Raw genomic sequence first — 22,223 nt, forward strand, 5'->3', positions numbered from 1 at the left:
AAACTCCACACAGAGGACGACCCGGGATGAACCCAAGGTTGGACAACTCCGGGGTTCGAACCCAGGACCTTCTTGCTGTGAAAACGACAGCACTAACCACTGCGCCACCGTGCAGCCTTACACCGTGCCACTCAGATGAATTGAAATTGAACCCAGGACGGTCTTCCTGCGAGACCATAGTGGTAACCACTGAGCAAATACAGCTCTGCTAGTTTGTTTTCTTCTGTTCTACTTTCCCTCTGTAGACAGAAAGCTGACCAGAGCAGTTTGAAGTTCACAAGAGCCTCCTATTGTTTTAGCCTGCAAGATACGCAACCAAGCATGAACAAACACACTTGTCGATAACTACCACACAGACACACACACACACACACACATTTCCTGAATAACGTGACTGAGCTGGTATGCAAGTCACGTGTGTGTTGGTATGATGACAATGTCTGGTGAGGTGTTTATCACTGGCAACCTCAACACCCACAGAGAACAAGGTCACGCCACAGACCTGTCAAGTCACTGACAGTCAGTTGTTACTATTTGTTGCATGTTTTAAATGTGTTTTCCCTCAAGTCCTTGTAAATTAAAACAGTATCAACGTCACAGTTCTCTAAATCGTGAGGCTTTTTTTTTCAAAATGTGTGGGCAGTTGGCAGTTATTTACACCTATCCTTGATATTAGTGAAGTTTCTGTGTTTTGATTGTGGCTGTAGAAGAAAGAAATTATTCTAGATATTTGTGTAGGAGAAGATGGTGTTCCCACCCCCACCCCCACACATACTGGATTGTGTGTTGACTGGATTGACAGGTTATACTACTTCATGGTGCAGGCAAAAACAACAAAAAAACAAAACAAACAAAAAAAACAAATACTATATTGAATTTTATCTGTTGAAATGTTCCATTTGAAACCGGCAGGTCTGTCATTTGTCTCGTCTAAAGATAAGACTGGAAGCGTTGACTCGACATCCAAACTCTGCCCTCCCTGATGTGAGGTTAATAGAAGTTTAAGTCTCTTCTGCACCTCACTGTCCCCCCCCCCCCCCCCATGTGTGCCATTATGCCTCGGCCCCACGGACGGGCTGATGGAGCATACGGACATGCAGAGGTGAAGTTAGGTGTGCTGGTGTCTGTGATTGCTGTAACCGTGGAATCTTGAACAGAGGCGCACAGTCGCATGCAATTAACTGTGCAGTCATAAGGGGCGGTGTGGTGGCTTAGTGGTTAGCGCTGTTCTGCATGTTTGCATGCCCCCCCCCCGCTCATGTGAGTTTCCTTCCAGGGCAACGTCAAGTCAGTTGCAGGTTCTACATTGCCTGTAGGAATGCTGTTTTGGTCATTAGTATGTTAGTCTGTACAGGCAGTCTCCTGCTTTCCACCACGTGCTTGCTGGGACAGATGTGGAATTAAGATAATCAAGTTTTGCTTGAGCGGACATTGCTCATAGACCGGAAGCTCATTTTCTGTTGCTGTGATGTGCAGTGGCCGAGGTATCGCCATTATATTGCGCCATTTCTTTTGACAACAGGCTTTGCGCAGGTGAGTTATTACAACATGTAGTTTTAGTCGGAGAAAGGAAGTGTAAACATCCTCTTATTACTAAAAACATTTACTGCTGGGCTGCTGAACTTAGCATGTCTTTTGATTTTGACTGTGGAAGGCCTCCAACAGCAGCACTGTCACTCTGTGCCAACACGCACTTTACCAAGTGTGTGTTGGCTCTGCAGGTTAGAGACATGGAGAGGCCGTGGTTCCTGGTGCAGAGGTTACCTGGTACTGCATGGCTCTGCGGGTGCCCTCGCTGTCTCCGTTGGTCATGATGACGCCCTTCTCATCCACCCTGGCCTTCTTCTCCCTGCTCTCTTTCAACACGTGCACCCTCAGGCGACTGCGCAGGACAATGGCGGTGTTACCTACACGCGCAGACACAGTTAAAACACAAAAATTAAACAACCGGTTACAAAGGCGAACTGAAGTACATCAATAAATATATGGACCAGAGCGCACAACCGGCTCTGGCCACAAACTGAGGAACGCACCCTCAATAATCTGCGTGACCTGAGACTGGTAGGTGTCAAAGTTGAAAGGCGTGAGGAAGCCAAGGGAGCCCAAGTGGAAGGCCATAACAGGCGGCACGCTCTCCTACAAACACACAAAAGCACCAAGTCAGAGGACTGGTGTGCTGGACCTGCAAATGTAAGATGCTCGAACACCAAAAACCTGTTATCTAAAATGCCAGCCAAAGTCCAAACACTGCTGGAGCACCTGGAAGAGTGAGGATGCGTACAACAGCGTTCCATCTCCACCCAGACAAATGATGAAGTCGACACAGTTGGAAATGTCATCAAGGTCTGGAAAACAAAAAATGTATACATAAATGTGTATATACACGCACACACGCTATTTACAGTATTCATTAACAGCTTCAGAAAGAGAAACCTGTAGATTATAATAAGGCCAGCTGGTTTGTTCTCATACCCTCACTGAAAGTACAAAATTTCTTAATGATGGCCCCAAAGTTGTCATCACTGGTGATGGCTGGGTCCTCCAGGACTTTCCTCTCCACGTAAACGATCATGTTCTTCACCTACAACAACACACGATGGAACATCATTTGATTCAGTGCATTTCCAAGTTTTAACATAAGTTCATCCCCAGTCCTTGGGCAGAAGAACATTGCAAACCTACAGGTGACTAGTGGCCCTGAAACAAAGCCTTCACAGGAATACAATTTGGCATACATCGAGCTAGGAGTTGTAGTTCCCCATTTAGGTCCCCTCACAATTCAGTGATATTTCCTAGACTCATTCAGCGGGGAGTGGTCACTATTGTGCAAAGATTACCACCGCTAAAAGAAATGTGATCTGTTATGCCATCACATCTACTCCAAAGCCCTGCTTTTACAGAGGGTCCGCAGTCAGTTCTGAGTCGTGTCACGGAGCACACGGTTGTACCTCGGTGAGGAACATGCAGAGCTCCTTGAAAGGCTGAAGCAGACTGGCATCTTGGATCTTCTTGATGACAAGGACACTTTTGGGAGGTTTGTTCCATGTCAGTCTCTGGCTGGCTGGATCCTGAATGTGCCTGCATGAGCAGAAAACCAGTCAGAGAAGAAACTCTCATCAGCTAAGGGAAACGAACGGACAACTCCCTCGATGAGGGCTGCACAACAGGATCGACACATCCTTCGAGGCAGCATTCAACCCAACTTATTCTTTTTTATTTTCTCCCCAATAGAGTTTGGCCCGGTCTCTGCTCCACCCCCTCTGCCGATCTGGGGAGAGCTGCAGACTACCACATGCCTCCTGCGATACATGTTACATCCCTCGGTCTGGTGAGGGACAACAACTAGTGCACTGGGTAACAGTGAGGTGAGGGTGAAACAAACTACTAATAAGTACCCCCCTTGACAGTGCTCAAAAGCACCAAACTTAAAATACAGAGTGGCAACCGCTCCTAACCTAGTGTGTATAACAGGAGGTAAGCTACGTGATGGGGTGTATGCCCATGGGCATATGACCTTGATCCCCTTGCCCAAAAGTACTAAACAAACTAAAGGCTAAAGATAACTCAAAATACTCAAGACTGAAACAACTTAACTGAAAACGGGCCAGACTTTACAAACACAAAGTAGCTACAGAGACATCAACACAAAGTAGCTACAGAACACTAACTAAAATCACACACAAACTAAACTAGTTGGCCAGGGAACTGAAGACATGTGGGGGTTTAAATAGTAGACTGCACAGCTTATGGAAATTGGTTGACTGCTTAATCAGGTGATGAGGAGCACTTGGCGGATACCTGAATGTAGAATGAGAGTGAGGGGTAGATACAGAAGGGAACACCACAACACAACACAACACAACACGACACAACTATACGGACATGGACACACACCCGTGGCCGTAACACATGTGGAGACCTGCTATTTTTTCACCTGACAGTGAGGAGTTTCACCAGGGGGGCGTAGTAGTGCGTGGGATGATCACACTATCCCCCCCACCCCCTCCCCGAACAGGCACCCCAACCGACCAGAAGAGGCGCTAGTGCTGCGACCAGGACATGTACCCGCATCCAGCTTCCCACCTGCGGACACGGCCAATTGTGTTTGTAGGGACGCCCGGCCAAGCTGGGGGTAACACGGGGATTCGAATCAGCGATCCCGGTGTTGGTAGGCAACAGAATAGACCGCCACGCCACCTGGACGGCCGCCTAACCCAACTTATTCTGATGGACTGCAGAATTACTGGGCACCTTACGCCCTACCGATAACACTTCGTTGTTTTATCCAAAAGTCATGACACCCAGTGGGCTTTCCCATCCGGTAGACTCGAGTACAGAACAAACAAATGTCTTTGCAGCTCCAAGCCTCCGATCCTGGATAACACAGAGTCTGATAGCTGGATGACTGGGGCATTTCTACGGTTTGTGATGAGCAGGGCTATTTAGCAACAATCCAATTAAAGTAATTAGAGGCTTACAGGGGAACTGTTAGCGTCTTCTGTCTCTCTGCCTTCACCTCAGCTGACTGCTGGATATACTCAGCATGTTAACAGAGGAACAAAAAACAGACAGAAGCTAAGATATTGGCAAAAAGGCAAGACAACAAGAAATCACCAGTTAAAATAAATGAGAGAGGGGCGTCCGGGTAGTGTAGCAGTCTATTCCGTTGCCTACCAACATGGGGATTGCCGGTTCAAATCCCTGTGTCACCTCCGGCTTGGTCGGGGGTTCCTACAGACACAATTGGCCATGTCCGCGGGTGGGAAGCCAGATGTGGGTATGTGACTCCACATGTATCGGAGGAGGCATGTGGTAGTCTGCAGCCCTCCCCGGATCGGCAGAGGGGGTGGAGCAGTGACCGTGATGGCTCGGAAGAGCAGGGTGATTGGCTAAGTACAACTCGGGAGAAAGGGGGGCGGGTGGATAAAATATATACACTACCGTTCAAAAGTTTGGGATCACCCAAACAATTTCGTGTTTTCCATGAAAAGTCACACTTATTCACCACCATATGTTGTGAAATGAATAGAAAATAGAGTCAAGACATTGACAAGGTTAGAAATAATGATTTGTATTTGAAATAAGATTTTTTTTACATCAAACTTTGCTTTCGTCAAAGAATCCTTCATTTGCAGCAATTACAGCATTGCAGACCTTTGGCATTCTAGCTGTTAATTTGTTGAGGTAATCTGGAGAAATTGCACCCCACGCTTCCAGAAGCAGCTCCCACAAGTTGGATTGGTTGGATGGGCACTTCTTTGAGCAGATTGAGTTTCTGGAGCATCACATTTGTGGGGTCAATTAAACGCTCAAAATGGCCAGAAAAAGAGAACTTTCATCTGAAACTCGACAGTCTATTCTTGTTCTTAGAAATGAAGGCTATTCCATGCGAGAAATTGCTAAGAAATTGAAGAAATCCTACACCGGTGTGTACTACTCCCTTCAGAGGACAGCACAAACAGGCTCTAACAGGTACTATTTAATGAAGATGCCAGTTGGGGACCTGTGAGGCGTCTGTTTCTCAAACTAGAGACTCTAATGTACTTATCTTCTTGCTCAGTTGTGCAACGCGGCCTCCCACTTCTTTTTCTACTCTGGTTAGAGCCTGTTTGTGCTGTCCTCTGAAGGGAGTAGTACACACCGGTGTAGGAAATCTTCAATTTCTTAGCAATTTCTCGCATGGAATAGCCTTCATTTCTAAGAACAAGAATAGACTGTCGAGTTTCAGATGAAAGTTCTCTTTTTCTGGCCATTTTGAGCGTTTAATTGACCCCACAAATGTGATGCTCCAGAAACTCAATCTGCTCAAAGAAGTGCCCATCCAACCAATCCAACTTGTGGGAGCTGCTTCTGGAAGCGTGGGGTGCAATTTCTCCAGATTACCTCAACAAATTAACAGCTAGAATGCCAAAGGTCTGCAATGCTGTAATTGCTGCAAATGGAGGATTCTTTGACGAAAGCAAAGTTTGATGTAAAAAAAATCTTATTTCAAATACAAATCATTATTTCTAACCTTGTCAATGTCTTGACTCTATTTTCTATTCATTTCACAACATATGGTGGTGAATAAGTGTGACTTTTCATGGAAAACACAAAATTGTTTGGGTGATCCCAAACTTTTGAACGGTAGTGTATGTATATATATATATATATATATATATAAAAAATTATCTGACAAATATTTTAATTGTGAGACTAAATAAATAAATGAGAGGAAAAGTTTTGTTTTGTTTTTTTGGGCATTTCTGCCTTCGTTGGATAAGAGATAGTGAAGTGGCAGACAGGAAACAAGCGGCGAGAGAGATGGGTACAACATGTAATAAAGGTCACTGGCTGGACTCAAACCAGCGACGTTGTGATTATGTGGCACACATCGCAGCCATTCAGCTACCGGGGCGTCAAATGAGAGAAAGACAGAAGGAAAGAAAGAAAGATCAGTGACTCCTAATAAAAAAGAAAATGAGTCAACTGCCAGAGAAGTTCGACAGGGTTGAATAAGACAGATGTAAATATCCACCATCAGGATTTCAAAGTGATGAAACTTTGATGAAACTGGAAATCCCCACAGGGTCTCTGACCCATCTAGCATTTCATAAAAGGGTCGATGGATACTTTATAGCCAGATCGTTAAAAGCAGCCGACATTTGGAAAAAAGAAAAAAAATCAAGTCAATTAAAGTGGCATTAACAGTTAGCCGAGGCCTTGTTGTCTGGCCCACTCCCCTTTAATCCCTGGACAGACAGCAGTATTTTCATAGGAGACACGTTAAAATGAAAATTCTTGCAAAAACATGATCTGTCATTACCACCCGATGAAAATACCGCAGCATTATTAGCCAGTAATAATCTTTTCTAATATCAGCATCAACTCATCACATTTTATTATGCCGAATTTATGCATTATCATTTCTGTCATTTGCTGATATAGGAACATTCATTATCCAAACTGCTTATCCTTACTCAGGGTCACAGGGATGCTGGAGTCTACCCCAGCAGTCATTGGGCGGCAGGTGGGGAGACACCCTGGACAGGCCGCCAGTCCATAACACAGGGCCCACACACACACACACACACACACACATTCACACCTAGGGACAATTTAATACAGCCGATTCACCTGACCTACATGTCTTTGGACTGTGGGAGGAAACCGGAGCCCCCACAGGAAACCCACGCAGACACGAGGAGAACATGCAAACTCCACACAGAGGACGACCCCCAAGGTTGGACTACCTCGGGGCTCAAACCCAGGACCTTCTTGCTGTGAGGCGACCGCGCTAACACCTGTGCCACTGTGCCGTCCAATATAGTAACAAATATGTTTAAAATGTAGAGAAGTGGTCTGCCACGGACACCTATTATTATTCTTCCTGACAAACCACATTTAACAATGCAATAAAATAACATACCAAAAAAAATAACCTTGGGAATCAGTGGACTTCAATTATCTATTGGCAACTTTACTACTGAAATAAGGGTAACTCCAAATCTTGTATTAAATTCAAAATACCGTCACATTTTTGGGTCTTTAAAGTGCTTGTCTTCCATATAGTAAAGTATATTAATCATAGACACAAGTTCAATACTCCAAAGACAGTATCATAAACCGGTTTTGAAAGACAATTTTGATGAATTCCTCACACATACACACACACGCACACACACAACAAAACACCAACACTACCTCTCCTGATAACCTACATGTCGGGGCAGATTCTTGTCTTGTGCAGTTTCCCCACAAAAAAACAACCATTAGAAGAAAAGAAAAGCAAGCTCTGCCTTTTTCAGTAATTTCAAAATGGATCTAAAAGTCATTACGTTTTCAATCAGTCAGCCAAGGTAGGACGTATCAAAGGGATCGGTAAATGAACAGGCTTGTGGTGGGTTTGAACACCAGGTAGGGCTTGGACAGAACAATAACCGACGACAGAAAAGCTTTTTGACCAAACCACCATTCTCCCCTGCACCTACACCACCTCACCCACAGAATAGAATAGAATACACTGGGTGTCTGGGTAGTTTAGCAGTCTATTCTGTTGCCAACCAACACGGGATCGTTGGTTCGAATCCCCGTGTTACCTCCCGCTTGGTCGAGCGTCCCTACAGACCCAATCGGCCGTGTCTGCAGGTGGGAAGCCGGATATGGGTGTGTGTCCTGGTCGCTGCACTAGCGCCTCCTCTGGTCAGTCGGGGCACCTGTTCAGGAGGGAGGGGGAGCTGGGGAGAACAGCGTGATCCCCCCATGCGCTATGTCCCCCTGGTGAAACTCCTCACTGTCAGGTGAAAAGAAGCGGCTAGCAACTCCACATGTATCAGAGGAGACATGTGGTAGTCTGCAGCCCTCCCCGCATCGGCAGAGGAGGTGGAGCAGCAACCAGGAAGGAGGCTCGGAAGAGTGGAGTAACTGGCTGGATATGAGTAGAATGCACTTTATTTGTCATTTGTACACATTCAATGAAATGTACTTTCTGCATTTAACCCATCCTATTGTATAGGAGCAGTGGGCGGCTGCAGCACCCGGGGACCAGCTCCAGTTCTTCTTTCCACTGCCTTGCTCCGGGGCACAGACAGGAGTATTAACCTTAACATGCATGTCTTTTTGATGGTGGGGGGAAACCAGAGCACCCGGAGGAAACCCACGGCAGACACGCGGAGAACATGCATGTCTTTTTGACAAGTATATTTGACAGCAAGGTGAGACTTCTGCCCCGGGGTTCTGCCCCGGGTTTCAAATTTATTTGTCATATATGAAAGACATGCATGTTAGGGTTAATACTTCTGTCTGTGCCCCTGAGCAAAGCAATGGAAAGAAGAACTGGAGTTGTTTCCCGGGCGCTGCAGCCGCCCACTGCTCCCATACAATAGGATGGGTTAAATGCAGAGAACACAACGACAAAAATAAAGTGGCTTTTGTTTCTTCACGCTTATTCACATACTGAAATGCTTGTTCTGCTGGCTTAACACAGAAGTGCTTATTAGAGAACCGAGAGGAGTAGAAGTGCAAGAACAGGGTATGTACAGAATGTCTGAACAATAGTAATGTGACATAGGCAATGGTGTTGCAAACAGAACATGTAAATGGCAGACTGTGCTGTCAGCAACAGTAACATCATGAACAGGTACTGCAACATTACAGTGAAAACAGCAGATGCTGCAGTCGGTGACGGCAACCATAATGTAGCAGTAAGATGTAAACTTGTGCAAATAACAGAGAGCAAACTTTGAAAAACATGTCACACGTAAACGGATTGAAAAGAATGTGTTTCACTACTCCCCCCCCCCCTTTTCTACCCGTCCAATTACCCCACTCTTCCGAGCCGTCCCGGTTTCTGCTCCACCCCCTCTGCCGATCCGGGGAGGGCTGCGGACTACCACATGCCTCCTCCGATACATGTGGAGTCACCAGCTGCTTCTTTTCACCTGACACTGAGGAGTTTCGCCGGGGGGACGTAGCACGTGGGAGGATCATGCTATTCCCCACAGTTCCCCCTCACCCCCAAACAGGCGCCCCCGAATGACCAGAGCAGGCGCTAGTGCAGCGACCAGGACACATGCCCACACCCAGCTTCCCACCCGTAGACACGGCCAATTGTGTCTGCAGGGACGCCCGATCAAGCCAGAGGTAACACGGGGATTCAAACCGATGATCCCCATGTTAGTAGGCAACGGGTTTCACTACTCTTGTAAGACTACTTTGCAGCTCCTTTTGGAGAGACTGGTGTAAATAGGTCTACAGCCCTGCACCAGGGATGTGATCAGCTCAGCAAAAAAAAAGACAGAAAAAAAAAGGGTTACCAGATCAGGGTGGTTTCAATAGCCGCAATCAAAACAGCATACATTACGGAGCCAAAATAACTTTGTTTTTACATGCCAATGGGTATCATCTAACAATTATATTTTAGTAATTTCAATAGTGTTACACTGTACTTGACATATAGTTACGCATGAGCAGTAGAGCACTATAAAAAGTAAGCATCAATATAAAACATGACAAAACACCAGTGTCACTGAATAATAACCAATGTTTATTATATTAAATGACTTAATTACATTAATTCCATGACTAACACCTTGTGAGCTGTTTTATATATGTGTCTTAAACAGACTGGACTATCACTTGCTTTAGCTTTGTATTTCGAAGCCAGCTTCTTCAGTTCCAGCAAGCGCCTTCTCTTGAACTCTTGCGTGCCCTGGAGGGATGCACTGGCGATTGCATCATTTGCACTTTTTTTTGCTTCCTGGTGGTGCTTTTGTGGAAAGGACCTTCTCCTTCTCCAGTTTCCTCTTGAGGTTCTGCCTGTATTTGGTACTAGAGTTTTACATTTCGGCACAGATGTGGATCCACAGGACCGGGTTTGTCCTTTCGTGAGAAGAGCTCTGTTGCAGACTTGCTGACTGATTTGAGATAGTACTTGACAGCCTGGTGGGAATCGTAAGTTTCGGAAAGCTATAGGCTACAGGCTTAATACATTATAATGCTACATCTATATTTGGCCAATATGTTCCGTTTTTGGGACCGGAGGTAGTGTTAAGTTAGCACCCCCCGGTTAATCGTTAGCTATTATTCTAATAACGTTAGCTAGCTAGCTAGGGAACGTTAACATTAGTTATCAAACTAGTTATAATAGTAACATTGTCATGACTTTTTAAACGGTGATTTCATAATTAATACAATAACGTTAACGTTAGCTAGCAATGGATCAAATTAAAGTTTCTTAACTAAGGTCAACATTACCCCAGCCGATGTCAAAATTCTGTGGAGTGTTGCGAACTGCTCGACGATGAGTTGGACTGAACTTGAAAGGGTTCGCTCGCGGCTTGACATTCTAAATCTAAACCAATTAGCAACTACAAAGGGATCCAAAGAGGGCAGGCTTTCTTGGTGATGACATGATAAAGAAATTACTTACACTACTACCAGAGAGTATTGAAAAAAGCTACCATCGATACACCTGTACACCAGACCCCCCCCCCCCAAATATTTTTTTTACGGATCTCCACGATTCAGGTGGGCCATTAATTTGGGTTTGAAAATACGGATTTCTGTCTTAAGACAGAAGAATCACATCCCTGTTCGCTCCTGAACTCATCAGAAAGAGGGAAGTTTGCTTAGGGAGTATCCAGGTGAACATACCAAGCCTTCCCACAGGAGACGGGGTGGGTTAAAGACATCATGTTTTCAATGACCCAACCCAAAATCTTAATTCATCACATACAGTGCACCCGGCAAGTATTCACACCCCTGCACTTTCCCCACATTGTGTTATGTTACAGCCTTATTCCAAAATGGATTAAATTCCTTTTTTTCCCCCATCAATCTACAGACAATACCCCATAATGACAAAGCAAAAAAGGTTTTGTAGAAATTTTTGCAAATTTATTAAAAATGAAAAACTGAAATATTGCATGTACATAAGTATTCACACCCTTTACTCAGTACTTGGTTGAGGCACCCTTGGCAGCGATTACAGGGGTGTGAATACTTTCCAGATGCACTGTATATCATTGTAAATTAGTCGCTGTCAACCCTGGGCTCAAGATTAGCTTAAACGCTGGTGTCAACATCACCAGTGGAGCAGGTTTGACATTAATAGGAGGGGGGGTGAAATCTCTTAAAGCACATGTCACACTTATAAAATCATTTACTAAAACCATTTGCCTACATGCATTTGAATACAGATAAGTCATGAGGCTATAAAGAGCTATATTCAAATGAAAAAGACCTGTTTGGAAATTACTTGGATCATATTTGCAAGCAAATTATGAAAGCGTTTCATTTATTATTCCCATTATCAAAAGGTGGAAAACAGAAGCTGGTCACAAAGCAGACAGAAAATTAACCAGACACACAGCAGATTCCTCCCGCTCACTCTTCACGAAATTACTTGTAATACAGAATTACTTGTAATAAATAATGTAATTGCATAATTTCCCCACGGGGATCAATAAAGCATCTCAAAATAATACACACAAGTGATACTGAAGGTTGCAAAATGTGACCTTTATCCATGTCACGGCAGCTTTTACACAATTAAAGCCAGCTCTGTATACATCAACTGATATTAGCAATCCTGGTTAGAAGACCGGGAGTCCGAATCCACATTTGCACTGCTCCGTCTGCATTGAGATTTATTTACATGGAGGAATTTTCATCAGAGAATATATCTTAAAAACCCAAACAGGGAAACATGCCATTGTGTTCACTGATTAATACTTCAACAGTTCTCCTTTTAACTAAGTCAGTCCAAGTTTTCGTCTAAAACTATCACAAATTGTCTAAAATGAGTCTAAACAGCCATACATACACCTCTTAACATTTCTATGGGGCAGTAACATCATGTAAAGATGTCATCATATGACATAGTATATCTGCCATAGCGGCCACTTGGTTCAGCATGTCTTGCCAAAATATCTGCCAAGTGTGGAATATAAAATAACTGACAAAATTTGAATAGCAAGGATCAATTCAGTTTACTCTTAATTAACTGAATCCAAAAAAACACTCAAACTGCAATGACAGAGCATCCAATAACTTCTTGTCAGTCTGGGTGACAGCTCCTTCTGCAGCTAAAGACGTTCATTTATCAGAAACTGACCGGACTGAAAGGAAACTGAACCCAACCCTAAAACAAAAAACAAAAAAAGCATCTACCACATTTTAACCCAAAACAACAGAGGCTCCGAAACAACCGAAACAACAGAGGCCCAACACAGCAGAGATGCTAATGAGGGACCTGGTGGCTCTATTCAGTGTGACGGCTGCAGGCTGCTGCTCGGCGTCGTTACTCAGCCGGACCCTCCCAGACGACCACAGCCCAGCTCGGCTGAACAGCTGAGCGGACGAGAACCCACCAAATTCACAGGAGTATGACATAAAAACAAAGGCGGGCTGTGACAGGTTGGTTGTATCGAGATGCAACTTATAACATGACGAAGCCACACTTCTACAGTCAGGTACAGCGCTTTTCTACTGGAGTCGAGCCAAGCAACAGTCTGACTACATCAAACATGTGGCTCATTATTCTGATTCTGATTTCCCCTTTCTATCAAACTAACATGAGAATGGAACTTGAAGAAGAAGAAAGAAGAGAAAACACATTTCCCTATTCTCGTTTTACGAGCAGAACAACAGTGTTGACAAGTTCCTGTTAGTCACAAACATCAGCTCGCTGTTGAGCAGCTCTTGTGCCGCTTGCGGCCAGCAAACAACAAACCACTGTGCCAGTTCAAACTGTACCCATCAATCTAGAGTCGGGCACTGTTCTTCCTGCTGAGACACACAGATAGGATGGTGGGGGTGGGGGTGGGGGGGACTCTCACCATTGCCACGTTGTGTTGTCACTGTTGCTCGCGGGGAGAACCTGCAGCACGCACTGGTTGAATTTCATGGCTGTGTGCATGTGACGAGGACACCACTTTTAGAGGTCTGAACGAACGGAGGTTTGGGTTTTCAGCTTTGCGTGGCTTTTCCTATCTTTTCAGCCTGCAGACTGCGCTGTCAATGAACAAGCGGCTCATTCTGCCTCCGGCGAGGTGCTCGCACTTAAAACATACCCTTGGATGAGTAAACAAATGAAAACACAGCGGGACGGCGCCTTCCTCCGGGGTCAGCTCCGAGCCGGACAGCTACAGCCTCGCAGGTTGAAGGCGGACAAGTAGGCTCTCCACGCGCCGTGCTTGAGTGCCTTTCCCCCTTTGTCCAAGGGCCACGCTGGGACACCTCTTGCTGGACTGCCTGTGTCTACTTTTGTCTCTGGGAAATCCTCTCTCCAGTTCTCCGCCGGTGTGCTCTGCCGCTGATTCAACTTCTCGCTCGTTTAAAAAGCCAACCTGAGGGACGACATCATCTCATCCCCACCCACGCTCCCACACAGAATCCGCCTACTTCAAGAGGGAGGAGGAGGTGGAGAAGGAGGAGGCTGTCTGTGGGCGGGTGTGTCCCGACTAGAGAAAAGAAGACAATGGGCCTGTTCCCCAGAGCGAGTGTGCAGAAAACAGGTATTATTATCTACTGATGTTAAGAAAACATTCCACTTTTCCTCTTCCATGGAATGATATCTTATCTATAAATGAATTATGCTCATTAACTATCTGGTGCCACATACTTTGGCTCATATTGCTGGGAGGGAACAGTTTCACCGCTAGATTAACCCAAACCAACGGATTTGTGTGAAAACAATACTGATTTAGTTCACTTTTAAATTTCATAATAATAATAATAACTTTTATTGATTTGTTGTTTTAACTAACAAATAAAGAAAATAATTGTAAAAATAAATAACTCGAGACTATCAAGCCTCAACCATTATCCAAAGTTTGCTTTAGTGTGATGGGGGTGTTGTTTGTCTTTGATAACAATAATATGCTGTGTTAGTCATGTTATACACGTCCCGTGTTAGGTTTTATGGCCTATTTCCAAGAACAGCGGAAGCCTATATGGCCTGGTGGCTGGCAGCAAGGGATTTCCCCATTTGTTTAAAATCACAATATTCCAAATAATGTAAATGAAAATGCCATGATAACAGCATGCAACAATGGAAATTAGGAATTGAGACTATGAAACCAGAAACGTGATGCCAGCACCCACATGATGCGGCTTTTTGGACATTTATCTGGGAATCCGAACTCTCAAGACAACTGGTCTAGTCAGAGCTCTTCATTGGGAGGCAGGTGATGTGTAGAAGATGTTGCAAGACAGGTTTGTTTTTCCTGCACAAGACAAGAGACACTTTTAAGGTTTGGGGTGTGAGGGCACATATACTGGGCCGGGAATTCTTTCCAAATGCTCTCACTGTGATTTCCAGCAAGAGGTGGGGGAAAAAAAAAACCCCTGCTGAATTTTCAATTTCCATTTCCAGGTTGTGCCCCCCCGTTGACCCTGTTTACTGTGTGCATGTCCGGTTGTACGAGATAGTGGAACCACAGCAGAACATGGAGCTCTGAAGCACGCCAAGTGCAACTGACACATTTGAGCAGGACTGACCTATAAAAAACATCAATCCCTGCTACGGTAAACATGCTACTACTGATAAGCTTCGACAGGCCCAAACAACATAGCAACATAGCCTACACTTAAGTACAAAAAAAGCATTGTTCTGCTAATTTTAACCTGTTTAGCAGCTTTGGACTTGAAGAGCCTAATCCTTCACTTGCTGCCACCTATGGCAAAAACCAACAGCACCCGGTTATGTGTCCGTGGGAGGCAAAGTCAGGCCAGGCCGTGAGACCGTAACGTTCATGTGTCACGTGTGTTGTCGTAACAGCATGCCATCTCATGATATAACCACAGGGCTCTGTGTTGGGTTGTAGATAGAGTTCAAGCCATGCCTGTGATTAAAAGCTGAGACTGTCGGCTACAGTGAGAACCGACAAAGCCTCTAGCGAGACAAAATTTCCATCATACTATTTGACAACTTCCCTTTAGGTAATTGCACGCAATCACCATGACACAATTGTGGAAAAAAAACCCACAAGAGCAATTTAACTAGTAAATAATCTATATAGAAAGTGAAAATAAAAGAAGTGAATGTAAACTCGGTAAATCGGAGGAGGATAATGATGCTCTGCTGTGCAGCAGAGTTCCACAGCAAGCCCAACAATCAAATCTAAACTACGACAACTCCCAACATATCTACTGTTCAGGACTATTAGATGTAAGATGCAAATACATTAAACATTTAGGGCCTACCGATGCAACTGCCAACTTCAAAAACTACTATTTGTCCAACTTACATTACTGCATGTGGATTCTGTAGCATGCATGCCTTGGGGCCAAAGGTGGTGACGGGGCTTGGTCCATGAAGAGACTGAGTCCTCCTGTAAGAAAAGGACATGATATAAAGGTTTAAAGTTGTCAGATGGGGGGGGGGGTAAGCCAACTGCCGTCACATTACAGCCATCTTGTTAATTTTGAATTAGCCAGAGAAGAGTGCTTTAATATGAGTGGATGAATACAGACCCATGACAGGATCAGATGTGAGGTCAAACAAATAAAAGGAAAAATCAGCTGATAAACTTTGCCCCCCTACTTGATTCAGACCCCTCACGCTAGAACTAGTTACAAAGTAACCGGTTACATCACATCAGTCTCATCTCACAGAGCTGGACAATGAATAGGGCACACATTTCAACTGCATGACATTTTTTAAATGGCCTTTAACCAAATATTGTGCAAGTTTGGGCCTATCTGGCCTTGATAAAAAACCACACGATTGTATTTTACTCCCTGCTGTACAAATATAACTGCAAAAGGTGTAATCAAAACCAAGCAAAATCTAATGTCAATTACTATTACAAATATTGCTTAATGTTACCACAAGTTCACGGCCACGCATGGACCTTACATGCGAGTGCTGTGTGACCTTGGAGAAAAAAAACCCTACCGCTAAATTTCTGTATCAAGCTTCATTAAAATATCATTGGGGGGGGGTAATAGTCGACTGTCTTGGAGTTGGCTCAGATGAGGCCTTGTAGCTGCGTCACATGATTCATTTTAGCAAATCCTATTAGCTGTCTGGTTCTGCGAGTTTAACCATCTGCTTCTAACCGGTTCTCTCTTTTCGCTGCCTTAACAAGTTGCTGGCAAACCTGTAAACATGCAGGCAGCGGTTTACAAGTTTGCATAACAAACCTCGAACACATTTTGTTCACTGTATTTTGCGGTTGTGTGAGTTCAGTCTTTGTGGAACCGATCCTGCTTTTGTGATGCCGATCACGCATCTGGCAACCGTCCCACATCAAAAAGTCTGCGATCGAAAACACCCTCCAAATTCAAGAAAATAAATAGAGAGGAGATCTATTTCTCTGTAAACTTAATCGGGAACAACCTCTGATATCAAAAGTCAGGGAAGAAATTAATGTTTAACAACAAACTCTTGTTTCACATCAAGTACTGAGCACAGAGGAGCATTGCCAATTTGTCATCCTTCATACTCAGGGATTTCTGATATTTTCATACCACGCTGGTGAATTTGTCATCCATCTCTTTTCTGCTTAGAGTTGTGTACTTGCTTGTACTTTTGTCCCAGTCAAAACATACATTTGCTGTATAAAACTGCTTTGCAGCAGTAAGGACTGATGTTTGCCTTATGATATTAGGCAGACAGATTCTGTTTGTTTTTTTTATTTTTTTATTTAGGTCTCTTAAAAATGTGATCTTTTGCAGCAGGGTTTTTGTTGTGTGGTTTTTCTTGAAGCATGCTACACTGTTTTCTTTAAGTGTTGATCAGTTTTGAAGATATACACATCTTACTCAATGCTGCGCAACACTACTTTTTCTTTATATTACCAAGTTTTCTAAGGTCAATGCTAAATCCAAGAACTTCACTTAAAACTCATCTCTCCGTTGACTGACGCTCATTTGATTCTTACATTTTGGCTCAACACTTAGTCTTCAAATACATCTCAAAGTTATAAGGAAGTTACATTAATTTTCCCTTGTTTTATAGTCATCTAGTGAGAGTTGACACGTGGATTATTGTTTTCACTGTTGCTGACACATGAGGAGGAAGTAGGACCGAATTTCAACATCTTGGAGAATTGGAGAAATTTGGTCTCTATGAATACAAGCGCATACATTTCCTCATCATCAACAAGTGAAGCTGTTGTTTTTTGTTTTTCTTGTCCTTTGGTATGTGTTTAAGTCGGAGAGTACTGCTGACGTCGTGTGTGGCTGCCGCTTCGCCCTCTCATAGCCCCCCCTTCCCATCCACCCCTGTATGTCTGTGTTATGTTTATCTGTTGTCTTGTTTCACCCCGTTTGTTGTAAAGCGACTTTGAGTGTTAGAAAAGCGCTATATAAGTTTAATTTATTATTAAGTGACAGTTTCCTCCTCTCTTAACTGAACCACAAAACTCTTTGTGATGTTTGTATGTACTGACATTATTCCAGGCCTTTTCAAATCTCTGTAAGCAGGCTCAAAAGATTATTACACTTATCATTACACTTAACATGCGTTATTTGCTCTCTCTCACACACCCACACGCATGCACGCAAACACACACACACACACACACACACAATTTTCAACATCCACAGTGGAGAAACCCTTCACACAAAACACGTAATTTCCTCAAAAAATCTAGCCGATGGTTGGCAAGACGACTGCACACACAGACGTGTCTCAACCATCTGAAATGGTGCAAGACAGACCAAGTTTTGCAACAAGAAACAAGACTGCATCAAAAACATTTCTCACACCACACGAAAAGACAACTGTAAAGAAGTTAAATGGGGGAATGCATGATATAAGTTATTAGCGTCTCTTATTTAACAAATACCGCCATCGGTGCTGTGTCCTCACAGGGTACCGATGGAAACTACCAAATCTGCTGTGGGAATCCCTGGGAAACAGGGAACAAGCCGAAAGAAGAAGAATATCTCTTATTCAACAAAAATGTGAAATGAGCACACCGAGAGTTGTCCTTTGGGATAAAAAAAAAACAATGTTGGCACCGTTGAAGGGACACAGTTTTGAATGAGGAAAAACTAGAATCAAACTAGAATCAAAACAGTATGATTATCGTTGTAGCTGTCAATCAATTTTTGTATTTCACTCAGTATTTATACCGAGTGAAAATATATTATACTGAGTGAAATAAGACATACATGTCTTAGTCGATGCCTGACAAAGCTCAGTTAGAAACATATATCATTTTGCATGTAACATACAAATGAGATATGACACCTGACAGGAATCCACATTAGAGGTTGATTAGAAGAAAGAAAATCCATTTGATTTTAGCAAATGTTGCCAATAATTAATGTCAAACATGATTAGAGGAGAGCTTTCCCCATCTCTCTGGACATTCAAATGTGATGATCTGATCCACACTTGCCTATACTCTGAAGAGCTGGTAGCGGAGGAGGTGCTGAGGCTCCTGGTCTTCCTGGTGCGAAGGACCAGGCTACGGCTGGAGACCTCCCTGTTCTCACAGGTAGCGCAGCAGTAGGAGACGGCCTCGACTCCAACTTCCTCTCCACTGTCCATCTCAAAGAGGTCAAGGGTTATCTGAATATGGACATCAAGTTATACATCAACTGAGCCGCATGATCTCATTTGGAGAACCAGAGGCTTCAGTACATTAATTTTGTTGTTCCGGTTATAACCAACTCCGTGGTTAATCGGTTAACTTCAACCACAACTGACTGGGTGGACATTGAGTTGATTACGTCATTAACCATGGCATGAATCCAAACCAACAGTTCTTCGTCAGATGGTAAAAGATTGGAACTCTAGAAGTCGCGGAGAGCGGCGGCGCGGCCGGCGCAGCAGGTATGCTTGTGACACCTCAACTGTTGCCGGACGCGATATTATGAACCCTACATAGCCCTCGCCAAAATCCCGTACCCTGTCCCAAATCTCGCGAACGGACGCCGGATTTCCGCTGCGTTGCTAAGGAAACAATCAACTATCAACTCGGTGCGAAGCAAAGCTAACGTTAGCTACCTTCAATTTTGTAATTTTGTATTTTTCGCAATTTTGGACAGCTGGCTGCTTTTGTAATTTTGGACTGCTGGCTGTCAACAACAGAACGGAGGTAAGTAACGTTAGTTGTCTGAAAATGAACATATATCTAATAAATAGACTTTCTCACATTTAAGAAAGCTGATCAGTAAGTTGTTACCTGTGTATAAATGTAAAAGTCATATTACTACAATATAGGAGCTCGTTTTGTTTGTAGTCATGATAAGGGGTGAAGTATCCTATGCTCAAACGTGGAGCAAGCAAAGATTGAGTTAAAAACGTTAATGTTGATTGTGGATAACTTAGACAGGTTAAATTGTGGGTGTACAGCGTTTCCTTGATGAGCGCTAACCCCATAACAACATATTTTCGCGTTGCTTTGCCGGACGCTCAGCTAGCTAAGCTACGTTATTAGCATTAAGCTAACAAGTTGCCGCCTTAACCAGAGGCTCGGAAACGACACCTCCTCTATTTGCAGTCGACACTACCTTTCAGCAGCAGCGGCAAAGGGATGAGAGGATGTCGGAGAGCGAACTGGCGCGGGGGGGGGGGTCACAGCCTCCCCATTGATAAATTTGACGGCGCACTCTGGAAAAACTTGCGCTCTCGGCTCATGATTTGAACGGCTTCTCCGAAGAGCTGTCAAGTCACAGCCCGGTCACTTCCCCATTCCGCGGGAGAGCCAATGGGAGCCTCGCCTTCAGTCGCGTCGTCGACGGCGTGATGACGACATCGGTTGCTCGCGGGTTTCAACGCGCTCCGTGTCCGGATGATAAAATCTCCAAATCTAGACTCTAAATTAAGCGCTCGCAAACGCGCACCTGAATCAGCGCAGGGGGCGCTTCTCATAGGCTGAGGTTGGGGTACCGGCGCCCCCCCCACCGTGTCGTGACGGGGACAAGTCCGAAATGTTTTTACCACTGAAAAGCCTTCTGAAAGGCGGATGGGCTACAAAGTCAAGGAGAATCAGATGCAAATGATCCGGACGGATCAACTTTTAGATATAAAGTGTAGCTAGAGTTGAACATGTTGTTTTATAAAGGAGTGGGGGAATAATACCGGCGGCACTGCCTGCACGTTCACAAGCGTATACGGGCCCCTTGTGGTCTGTGATGAAAGTACCACATGAGCGCAAAGAGGCGCGCGGGGACCGGGCTCGGCATGCAGTTTACCTTTGCCTCTTAATTTCTTCAGTCTGATCATAGAGGTGAAATCGCCGGTGGCTGACTTAACGCAAATATATATGAAATTGTCTTGAGCTAAAACGAGAACCATCCGGGGAAAGGTTGAACGTATAACAATTTGATGCGACGCTGTGGTTTTTTGTTGTTGCTTTTTTTTTTAGCCTATGCGACGATGGTTAAGGGGCAAGATAGATCTGGTACGGAGGTGACCTCATTCGGACTATGGCTGTCATCCAGAGCAGTGGTTCTCAACCTTTTTGGGGTCCTGGACCCCCTGCGTATTTTTGATCTACCCTGAGGACCCCTCCACCTGATCTTGGGGGAGGGAGGTTGCAATTTGATAGAAACAGTAGAAACTGCATTTTAAATTGCATTATAGCATTTATTCACTCTTTGGGGCAAAAATAAGAGCTTTCAGTTGTAACTTAGATATAGTTAACAAAACAGAATTCTTATGCAGTAACTTTCAGATATATGTAACAAAACAGAATATGTATTCAGTAACTTTCAGATATATGTAACAACAGAATTTTTATGCAGTAACTTTTAACAATGCAAACGGGAGCGAGATCTCTTATTAAAATACAATAAATTACACTTGTGAAACAGATGTAATTAGAGAAAAAAGTCCTGTTACCCTTTATAGTTTAGGTAGATAAAGGTCTCAGTCACATTTGAGTAAAATAATCCTATTTCTATAAATGTCATAGGATCTTTTTTAAAGATATTTTATTTTCACGGACCCCTTGTAATTACACCACGGACCACTAGGGGTCCACGGACCCCCGGTTGAGAAACACTGATCCAGAGAACAGCCTGGGTAGGCCTACGTGGTTTACCTACAGGAGAGTAATTTAACTAACCACTTTACGTTAGGCAGACTTGGGGAGGAACCTCCGCGTTTGATGCCGTCAAAGAAAGGAGGCCGAGGGGTGGGAGAAGCTAGCCTCGCACAGGCATCGCAGTGGGCTGGGAACCGGACGCATCTCCCCGCTCATGTTTTGTTTGCTCTGGCTATGTAAGGCTAGCCTCCCGCAAGTTCCAAACAGGCGTTTTCATCGTAACGTCTCGTTGCTGAGATCGCGAGATTTGGTCGGGCTTCGAGAGGCGAACCGCGGACCATAATAGCGCGGGCATTAGCGCAGTATTAGCCTGCAGGGGGCGCTAGAGGAACAGTGGTTGACGACTGCTGGTTTGAATCCTAAAACATGGCAGCCCAATGAGGGGGGGGGGGGAGCCCATAGCATATTGCAAAACAGCAGCAATTTAGGACATTTAAAAGAACAGGTGTGACAGTTACTTTGAGTGTGTAGCAGTGTGTTGGTGAGGGCACCCGAGTACACCCACCATGAATAAAAGTCTAGTCATTAGGATTAAATGTCACAGTTAAATAGCATTAGCTCATTAGCAATGCCCTATTATTTCTGTGGAAAGGTAAGTGGGGCAGACCTTGGCAAACGAAACTAATACTGGTTTGTGAAATACAAATGTTTTGTCAAACAAATTTACATAGAGCACCATTATTTTCACTGGCTGGAGAAATAATTTCATCCCCCCTTTTAACTTGCGTTGGG

General features: G+C 44.2%; 1 protein-coding gene across 3 annotated transcripts in view; it reads right to left on the reverse strand.

The window, feature by feature from the left end:
• Positions 1-20,016, reverse strand: part of nadka (NAD kinase a) — a 28,860-nt gene extending 8,844 nt beyond the window's left edge. Inside the window, exons 1-8 of one of the 3 annotated variants that reach the window (XM_056274163.1) lie at positions 19,954-20,016; positions 18,837-19,009; positions 15,732-15,815; positions 2,949-3,078; positions 2,473-2,581; positions 2,260-2,345; positions 2,034-2,136; positions 1,765-1,907 (exon numbers count right to left, since the gene is read on the reverse strand). In XM_056274163.1, the coding sequence (XP_056130138.1) occupies positions 1,765-1,907; positions 2,034-2,136; positions 2,260-2,345; positions 2,473-2,581; positions 2,949-3,078; positions 15,732-15,815; positions 18,837-18,988 (807 nt within the window). In that variant the 5' untranslated portion in view covers positions 18,989-19,009; positions 19,954-20,016. Of the gene's footprint in view, positions 1-1,764; positions 1,908-2,033; positions 2,137-2,259; positions 2,346-2,472; positions 2,582-2,948; positions 3,079-13,319; positions 13,852-15,731; positions 15,816-18,836; positions 19,140-19,953 lie in introns of those variants that run through there. The other 2 variants (XM_056274165.1, XM_056274166.1) reach the window with 2 other exon arrangements.
• Positions 20,017-22,223: the final 2,207 nt, after the last annotated feature.

The sequence above is a fragment of the Lampris incognitus genome, chromosome 2 (genome assembly GCF_029633865.1).
Source record: "Lampris incognitus isolate fLamInc1 chromosome 2, fLamInc1.hap2, whole genome shotgun sequence".
NCBI lineage: Eukaryota > Metazoa > Chordata > Actinopteri > Lampriformes > Lampridae > Lampris > Lampris incognitus.